Consider the following 10,368-nt stretch of genomic DNA (forward strand, 5'->3'; position numbering starts at 1 on the left):
ATACATCTATATACTTACTTGAAACAAACCAACTTCACATAAGCGCACAACATACATCATATAAGTGCACAACATGAATTCATGACTGAATTAAAGCCCACGGCTTTTTGGCTGAAAATAAAATTTAACTAATAACATTGTATGAACAATAACACAAATTAATGGCTTGAAATAACAACATTCAAAAATAAAATAATAAACTGAACACTCTTAAAAAATAAAATCACCTCGAGCCATGAAACTGAAAAGAAAAACAGCTAAGAAAAACTTAAAAACAACTGCGAGGGCCATTGGGCTATTGGACTTAGACAGAAAGATGGCTAGCAATTAAGAATTTCTGTCTCTTATATAAGCACCACAGATATATGGGAACAATATACAGCAGCATATAGATGAGCTAAATAGTGCATGTTTCTAAATCATAGAATGCATATTTGGTATGATTACCATTATACTCGTCAATTAAAATCTCTAACAACCAAATTATACCCAAAATATATTAGATATGAGTATATCCGTAAGTATCAAAAACAAAGACAAAAAGTCAGTACAAATTCCGCCAACGTCTAAGATCTCATATCGCAAAATTTCACCGACTCAATTGATATAATATAAATATCGGCACATCTCGAGATTTCGTTACTAATTCAAGGAACACGCTCAAACCCTCATCAGATTGACCGCGGGAAGTAAGTTTTTTTTCCCCTTCTCTTAAATTTATTGATTAGTGTTTTATTCAGATCAATTGAGCATGAAATTAGGGTCTCACTGTTATATAAAATGATAATTAATAGCCTAATTTTGTGTTTTTATCGATTGTTGTAGTAGAATTTGGGTTGATCTTGAAATTAAAAAATGCCGGCGACAGCGGGGAGGGTTCGTATGCCAGCAAACAATAGGGTACATAGTAGTGCAGCATTACAAACCCATGGGATATGGCAAAGTGCAATTGGGTATGATCCATATGCACCAAATAAAGACGAATCTAAACAATCGTCTCAGCCCAAGTCGTCGTCTAATGCTGCTGAACCCGAGCCGGAGAATGCTTACGCTAGCTTTCAAGGACTTCTTGCACTTGCTCGTATAACGGGGTCCAATGCGGATGAAGCTCGTGGTGCTTGTAAGAAATGTGGGCGTGTTGGGCACTTGACTTTTCAGTGTAGGAATTTTCTTAGCTTGAAGGAGGATAAGGATCCTGCTGCTATTGAGGCTGCGGTCGCAAATGGTTTGGAGAAGTTGAAAGCAAGTGGAGTGAGAATTGGGAAGAAGGGTGTTGTGGAGAGCGAGGAAGAGAGTGAGAGTGAGGAGGAGAGTGAGAATGAGGATTCTGATGTGGATTCGGAGATTGAGAGGATTATTGCTGCTCGAAGTGGTAAAAAAGTTAGTAGTAAAGTGAAGTCGAGGAGCAAGAAGAGGGCGGACTCGGATGAGGATGATTCGGATTCTGGGGATAGGAGAAAGAGAGGTAGGTCGAAGAAAAGGAGAAGCAGGAAGGGGGTTTCTACTGAGTCAGATGATGAAGATGAAAGTAGTAGGAAGAGGAAAAAGGAGAAAAAGAGGAGACCTGATGATTCTTCAGATGATGATGAGGATGAGCGTCGTCACCGTCATAGGAAGAGCAGGAAGGATAAAAGGAGGAGGAGAAGCCATCGCCATTCTGATAGTTCTGATGAATCTGATAAGCATCATAAGCGCAAGAGTAAGAGGGCTGCATCGCCATCTGATTCTGATGCTAGTGAATCGGATGATTCCAGGGTTGGCCGAGGAAAGAAACGGTCTGAAAAGAAGAGCAGGAAGCATCGCCGTGAAGAAGCTTGAGTTATAAGTCTAAAGGTAAGATTATCTTTATTGCTGATTGTTTTTTTCATAGGATTGGTTAAACAATGTAGCTTACCTCATTCGGAAGCAATTTAGTTATTATAATAAGATGAAAAATGCTTAATTGTGTTTGTTTGTTTGTTTGTTTGTTTGTTTGTTTGTTTGTTTGTTTGTAACTCATAGCATTCATTAGTTAGAATTGCATCATATATTGTATTGGATTTGCAGGAGATATTAGGATGCTAACAATTTTAAGCTCTATCAAATGTATTTGGTATTATCCGATACCTGATAAACTATTATTGGATGTAGAATTCCGACATTGAGCTTGATTTCATTCTCAAATGTGGATTTGAGTATTTTGTCAGATATGGTTTGGCTATTACATTTAGACTAGCTATATGATATTGTGTAGGGAAGGGACAAAATAAATGCTTTTAAAGGTTGTTAGTTTGGTACTAACAATCTTTTAAATATTGATAAGCTTAGACAAGGTTGTTATGGTGAAGTTTTCATGGTAGCAGTACCTGTGCAGTTTAATAGGCGATTAATGGCCGATTAATAGGCGCTATAAGCTACTTGACTGATACGATTAGCAAAAAAACCCAGGTATAAGCAGGATCGATTAATAGAGCGATTTAGCACAAATAGGTGTCAAAAAAGCGGTTATTAATAGGTATGAGGGTTTATTGTTTTATGTTTTTCTCAAAACATAATATGTATATATAAAGTTATAGACCAAAAAGCCTATGATATAGAAAACCCAACTTAAACCAACTTCACCACAATATAATTTTAGTTGAGTCATGGACGCATTTGTACTTAGATGATATTGCAATGAGGCTATGAATCTATGATTGCATTTTGGTGATTGTTGGATATGTTTCTCCTTTTCATTTCACTTAAATATGCATTTAGCTATTAGAAATTTGTAGCATGTGTTATATGTTACCTATGGGAAGGGAGAATTTTATTCAAAATTATCACCTGATTAGTTTCCGATTAATCCCCGATATATTCCGATTACTAGGGCAAATCGCTATGCACTCTTTAACCGATTAGCTACCACTTAACGCTTAAACTACATAGAGCAGTACAAATCTATTGAAATTGACAGATATTTTGTTCCTCTCATTCAAACAACTTGATTTTTTCTAATGAATATTTAGGGAGTAAACATATTCTAGGCTGCATAGCATGAGAAACAAATTTGTGCTTAAATGACCTTCACTACGGCACAAAATTTGTGAGGCGATACTGTATTGAAGAAGTAATACTATTCTTATATGATTACATGTTCCAGACCAGTGTTGGTGTCTCTCCTTTTTCCCTCTAAAATTTTATTTTCATCATCTCATAATAAACAAAACCTAATAAATGGCTTGTTAAATTAGTAAATCACTATGTGGCATTGTAATGTTATTTTGCATCACTCAAAACACAAGTTCTTGTTTGCCAAGGGTAATGTTTACAGAGGGATAGTTGTAAGTGTGTTCTATAGTTTCAATTACTTTATGTGTGTGTGAACTTAAATTAGTGTTTTTGTTTTTTTTTTTTTTTTTCCCACTACTTGGTAAGAAGATTGAATTAGCTAAGTTTTCCTTATAAATGCGAGTCTTCCTGCACTTTTTATTCATTCAGGGAATGAAACAGTATAAAAGCACTTTTTATTCATTGCTGATTGTTTTCTCATATGCTTGGTTACTTGTTGTTTTATTTTTATTTATTTTTTATTTTTTATTATTTTTTATTTTGGTAAGCCTGTTTTAAATGAGATCAGTAACTCTTTGATGCTGGCGAGATTCGAACCCCAGACCTCTGGTATCATCATCACCCAAAGGTTTTACCGACTTTGCTAGTCGACACCTGCAACTTGTTGTTTTATCGATGTACCTTACCTCATTCGGAAGTATTGAAGTTATTATTTTAAGATGAAAAATGCTTAAATGTGTATGTTTGTTTGTAAATTATAACATCCATTTGTTTGAATTGCATCTTAATTTGAGAAATTCGTAAGTGTATTGTGTTTGCAAGAGATATCAGGATGCTAACATTTTTAAGCGCTATGCCTATATCAAATGTAATTGATATTATCCAATACCCGATAAACTATTATTGGATGTAGAATTCTGACATTGATCTTGATTTCAATCTGAAATGTGAATTTGAGTATCTTATCGGATATGGTTTGGCTATTACATTTAGACTAGCTATATTATATTGTTTTCGGAAGGGACAAAATAAATGCTTATAAAGGTTGTTACTAACAATCTTTTAAATACTTATAAGCTTAGGCAAGGTTGTTATGATGAAGTTTTCAAGGTAGCGGTATAAATCTATTAAAACTGACAGATATTTTGTTCCTCCTTCAAACAATTTGAATTTTTCAAATGAATATTTAGTGGAGTAAACATATTCTAGGGCTCTAGGCTGCATAGCATGAGAAACAAAATTGTGCTTAAATGACCTTTAACTGCCGCACAATATTTGTGAGGCTATACTGTATTCAAGAAGTAATACACTATTACTATTTTCATATGAATACGTGTTCAAGACCAGTTTTAATGTCTTTTGATTTTGTTGGTTTGTTTACCTTGAAACCATTTTTGTTCTCCTAAATTTCTTCTTCCAGATTTAATAATAAATAAACCTAATAAATTGCTTGCCAAATTAGTAATCACTATGTGACATTGTAATGTTATTTTGCATCACTCAGACTACAAGTTTTTCTTTGCCAAGGGTTACAACTTACAAGTGTGTAGTGTGTTCTATATTTTTTTATCTACTCTTTGTGTGTGTATGAACTACTAAAAATGTTGTTTTTTTAAAAAAAAATTGGTTAGAGAATTTAATTAGCTAAGTTTCCCTACTAAATGTGACTCTTCCTGCACTTTTTATTCATCCAGGGAATGAAACTGTATAAAATTACAACAAAAACAGAAAATGAAACCCAGGCTGAGCCATTACAAGATAGTCTTTTATTTTTTTGATGGTTTATGTTTGTAGGTTTTCAGTAATGTGAGTAGTATAATTTGCAATTAAGCTGGTCATCTTAATCATTTTGCTGCCTTTGCAGGTATGGCATGGGGCATATCGATGAAATACGTTTACTGCATGTACTGAACCCGTTTGATGGCCAGATGTAACAGATGTGCACTGCCAATTTGTTAGATTCTACATATCATGATCTTTTATTGACTTGGAAAATGCACTGATGAATGTTTGTCCTAAAGGTTGTTTTACTTTGTTTGCTGGCTTTGGCAATTCTCCATAACTGAGCAGCCCCGTTTCTTTTATGCTTTAATGTGGTTGTCAGTCACACTCGTGTATCCATTTTATGAGAGTATACAAATAAAGTTCTTTAACTATGACTATGTTCGTGGAGTAATTTTTTTGTTGTATGAACCTATGAATACGTGGTGTATCTACGTCACATACTAGAGAATTCCCAATGCACGGTCGCTTTGGAGGTAACAACTAACTAGTCGAAAGCTACATTGTTGAGCCAAAAAGAGTTGTCCAATGCAAGGGTAGCTTTGGAGGTAATTTGTTATAATGTAATTTTGAGGGTAGCAAGTGCTACATCGAAAGTTACCTTGTTGTGAAAACCGGCTGGGTAAGTCTCCCTTTTTACTTATTTCTCGTTGTTATTTCGTGTTTCCAAAGTTACCTCTACATTGGATAACCCTTGGTAGCTTCTCCACAAGAGTAAGTTTGAATCTGCTTCTGTCCAGAGTATGTATTGCTTCACTATATCTCGTCTTCAGGGAAGGGAGCAAGTTGGTTTGGTCATTTGGTGGGCTCTGTTTTGATTGATAAGGATTAAGGAGGATACAAAAGCTTTTATCAGGACTAGAAAGTCAAGAGTAGAGGTAGCCGGGTTTCTGTGCCACTTTGATAAAGTGTGTTTAGTAGCCTCATAGTTGCAATGCTTCCACTTACTACAGTTGATAATTGGCTTTGCGGATTGCCGCTCTCAGTTTGTGTGGAGCTCTCTGACGAGTTAGAGGCAGTCACATACGTCAAATTACCTTTCGTTTTACCCATAAGTGGTTTGTAACGCAGTTGCTAAATAACCGTCTTATAACCGGAAATGTTGTTTTGCCTTGCATCAGATCAATGCATTTTGCATATTAGCTGTAATCACAAGTTTGCAGCCAGGCAGAGAGTGTTGATAATGAAATTAATTGAGTAAGCCCTAATCTAGACAGTAACACATTGCTTTCCGCCATTTCTGATGGATTCAGCACCCGCAAGCTTATGTAGACAGAAACACAACGCTTTTTTATGGATTCAGCACCCAGCAAGCTTAGAGCCATTATCACCAAATTTAGCTAATTTTTCGACAAAAGATCGAAGAACCTCCCTCTGGGTAATTATTATGGAATATTGGGCAGCTTAGGCTTGCTTCGGTTTTGGGTTGGCTTGAGAGTGATAAAATTAACCGAATCTAATCCAAAGTTGGCTGACATATTGGTTGGAGCCTGAGGGAGCATTCTCAAATTTTAAATGAGAAATGAGGAATGATCAATTGAGAAATGTTTTAGTTCAATATTACATACCCAAACATGACACGTGTATAACTCTATAAGTGATTCCTAACTTAATCCTAACAACCTTTGACTAGTTGACTACTTATTTACAAACACAGAGTTTACACTCTATTACACCCCCTCAAGCTTGAGATTGAGTATCAATGGAAAGCTTGGTCTTCAGTAAGTGAAATCTTGGATTGGAAAAACCCTTGGTAAATATGTCAGCAATTTGGTCTTGTGTGCAGATGTATTTCAACTGAAGTGCTCCACTCATAACCAATTCCCTTGTGTAGTGGTAGTCTACTTCAATATGTTTGGTACGAGCATGGAAAACGGGATTTGAAGCCAAAGCTAATGCTCCAATGTTGTCACACCAGAGAGTAGGTGAATTGTTGCAGTAGTTGCTAAAGCTCTGTATTCAGACTCTGTAGATGATCTTGAAACAGTAGGTTGCTTCTTAGCACTCCATGATATAGGATTTGAGCCTAGAAAGATTATAAACCCATTTGTTGATCTCCTATCAACTGGGCATCCAGCTCAGTCTGCATCACATAGTAAGAGAACCTTTTGTAAACTTAACACCATATTCCATGGATCCTTTAAGATATCTGATAATTCTTTTAACTGCAAGTCTGCAACAAGGTGAGAAGTCCTTGGGCTATGCATGAACTGACAAACTTGATTGCTAGAGAAGGAAATGTTAGGTCTAGTCCAACAGAGATATTGCAAAGCACCCACCAGAGATCTATATTCAGTTACATCTTGCGCTTGGAGTGGATCACCATCCAAATTGTTAAGCTTTTGGCCTGATGAGACTGGTGTTGAGCAAGGTTTTGCTCCTTCCATGTTGGCCTTCTTTAAGAGATCTAAAACATACTTTGTTTGTGTCATATACAAAGTGTCAGAAGTCCTTTTGAATTCCAAACCCAAAAAGCAGTGAATTTCCCCTAAATCTTTCATTGGGAACTTGAAATTAAGCTGTTGAATGATATAAGAAATCATTGAAGTAGAATTCCCAGTTATCAGAATATCATCAACATAAATGAGGATGTAGGTAATACTCTTAAGATCTTTTCTGATAAACAAGGAGATATCAGCTTGAGAAGTAATAAAATCAAGTTGTAGTAAGACACCAAATAATTCTTGGTACCAGGCACGGGGAGCTTGCTTTAAACCATATAAAGATTTTTTCAACTGACAAACATAAGATGGCTTCTGAGGATCAATGAACCCTGGTGGCTGGCACATATATACTTGCTCTTGTAGAGTACCATGCAAAAAGGCATTGCTAACATCAAGTTGTTTAATGCACCAATCATTGTTAAGCGCAATGGAGAGAATCAACCTTATAGTGGATGGTTTGGCTACAGGACTAAAAGTTTCATAACAATCAATACCAATTTGTTGATGATAGCCTTTAGCAACCAACCTAGCTTTAAGCTTGTCAAGTGAGCCATCTTTCTGATACTTTACTCTAAACACCCACTTAGGACCAACTGGATTAAAAGCATAGTTCGGAATTTCGGAATTCTCGGAATTTCGACAAATCTAAAAACCGAAATTCATTAAATTTCAACCCCTATTACATTCGGAATTTCAGATGATTTCGGATATTTCAACTCTATATTCGGAATTTCAGCTTATTGAAAAATTGAAATTTCAAGGTGGAATTCCGAAGTTTCGTTCGGAATCACGAACTATAATTAAAAGAAGGATCATAGGGAACCAAAACCCAAGTGCTATTCTTCTGCAAGGCAGTACACTCTTCTGCCATGGCCTGTCTCCACTTTGGATCTTTAATAGCTTGAGTGTAACAAGTAGGAACTGGGATTGATGTAAGAGATGTATTGAGAACATAGTTTTCAACTGGGTATTTTATAGTTGGTTTAGAGATGTTGTTTTTAGCTCTAGTTTGCATTTGATGAGCATTGGTTTGAGTATTGGACTGTGAGTCAGAGGAAGATGTATGAGTAATTTGTCTTGAATTTGAGGAGGAGCTAGAATGATGACCATTGAAAGAATTTTCAGGCATTTCTATATTATTTGAATTAGAAGAGACAGCTGCTGGAGATGCAGGAAGAATGGAAGTTGAAGATTCATGAACAGGTTCAGTACCTTGAGAACATGATTTTGTAAAAAATGGAACTGAAGTAGGAGCTGAATATGAATTAAAAGTAGGAGAAATAGATGAATTTATGCATGGAAACTCATATTCATTAAAGACTACATGCCTTGAAATGTAGATTCTACCTGTTTTCATGTCAAGACATCTATAGCCTTTATGGTTTTGACTATAACCAATGAAAATGTAGTGAATTCCTCTATTCTAAAATTTATTTGAATTATATGGTCTGATCCAAGGATAGCAAGAACAACCATATGATTTTAGAAAGCTATAATTTGGAGCTTGATGAAATAGTTTTTCAAAAGGTGAGATGTTTGAGAGAATTCATGAGGGTAACAGATTTATAAGAAACACAGAAGTATAAAAGACTTCAACCCAGTAAACAAAAGGGACATTACTTTGAGCAAATAATGTTATACTCATATCAAGTATATGGCGATGTTTCCTTTCCACAATTGAGTTTTGTTCGGAGGTATGGGGACAGGAAAATTGATGATAAATTCCTTTGGATTTCAGAAAATTTTCAAAGAGATGACTTTTAAATTCACCCCCTGCATCAGTTCGTACCATTTTGATGGTTGTACTCAATAAATTTTCAACTAAAGAAGTGAACTGAAGAAAAACAGTGTAAAATTGAGATTTAGTTGTGAGAGGATATATCCAAGTGTATTTTGTATAATCATCAACTAAGCTCACATAGTATCTGAATCCGAAATAGAATAGCAAGGAGCTCGGCCCCATAGATCAATATGAATAAGTTGCAAAGGGACAATAGATTGTGAAACATGACACTAGAAAGGAAGTTTAGTCATTTTACCAAGTTTACAAGCTTTACAAAAAAGATGATGTACATTAAATTTTTCTGTAACTGGTAAATGACATTTATTTATAACAAAATGCAGAGTAGCAAGGGAAGGATGCCCCAGCCGTTGATGCCAAAGTGAGATGGTGATTCTTTCTCCAACCAATGCAGCATGAGAAGGAATGGATGCTGATGTAGATAAGTGATGTGAGATGCTTGTGAGTAAGACATTTTCAGGAGGACCTTTTGACCTTTGAGATGAATGAGATGATTTGATATGAAATGGATAAAGACCATTCTCAGTATGTCCTTGGAAAAGAGTCCTCCCTGAGAAGTTGTCCTTAACATAGAAAGAATTTGAAGTAAATGTTAAGGAGCAATTGTTATCAGTTGCAAATTTATGTACAGATAATAAATTATGTGATATTTGAGGGACGTGTAGTATATTTCTCAATTGAAATACTGTATGGGGCCGGAGAGGGTAAAGTGGAGTTACCAGTATGAGAAATAGGAAGGCCTTGACCATTACCAACAGAGATTTTCTCAGGTCCTTCATAGTATGAATAGACATTTAGATTTGATAGATGTGGAGTGACATGATTCGTGGCTCTAGTGTCAGCAATCCATGGAGAAGAAGCATTTGAGCCAGTAGTATATGAGTTTAAAGCTGTGTTGCCATATCCAAAGCTATTATAACCAGAACCAGAATCTGAATAGTCAGTAGAAGATTGAACTTTGTTTGCAACCATTGCTTGCAGCTTGGCAGGAGGATGCCTTCCCATATAGGCATGATTCATTCTATTGTAACAATCGATTGCCAAATGCCATGTTTTATTGCAAATCTGACAAATTGGTCTTGCTCCATTATAGTTTGATGATGATGATGATTGATAAGAGTGAAATGAATAGTCTACCTACGAAATGAACTATTGATTCACAACGTAAGTAAACTAAACTTATACTTTTACGTGCTTGAATTATCAAAGATTTCTACTCTCAATCCTATGAGATATAGTGGAGTAGATAAGTTCGTTCCACTCCTAGTGCTCTAGCATGGATGTTTTCTAATCTAACTAGTCAGTTTAAGT

General features: G+C 35.7%; 1 protein-coding gene across 2 annotated transcripts; it reads left to right on the forward strand.

Moving 5' to 3' along the window:
* Positions 1–566: 566 nt before the first annotated feature.
* Positions 567–5,186, forward strand: CXIP4 (CAX interacting protein 4). Of its 2 annotated transcripts, none has more exons than XM_086603409.1 (3): positions 567–689; positions 826–1,833; positions 4,895–5,186. In XM_086603409.1, the coding sequence occupies exon 2, from the start codon at positions 856–858 to the stop codon at positions 1,816–1,818; it is 963 nt and encodes a 320-aa protein (XP_086459535.1). In that variant the 5' UTR covers positions 567–689; positions 826–855; the 3' UTR covers positions 1,819–1,833; positions 4,895–5,186. The 2 variants fall into 2 exon arrangements, with proteins under 2 accessions (XP_086459535.1, XP_086459533.1); XM_086603407.1 differs by having other exon boundaries at positions 573–689; positions 829–1,833.
* Positions 5,187–10,368: the final 5,182 nt, after the last annotated feature.

This window comes from Coptis chinensis, chromosome 3 (genome assembly GCF_015680905.1).
Source record: "Coptis chinensis isolate HL-2020 chromosome 3, ASM1568090v1, whole genome shotgun sequence".
In the NCBI taxonomy this organism is placed as follows: Eukaryota; Viridiplantae; Streptophyta; class Magnoliopsida; order Ranunculales; family Ranunculaceae; genus Coptis; species Coptis chinensis.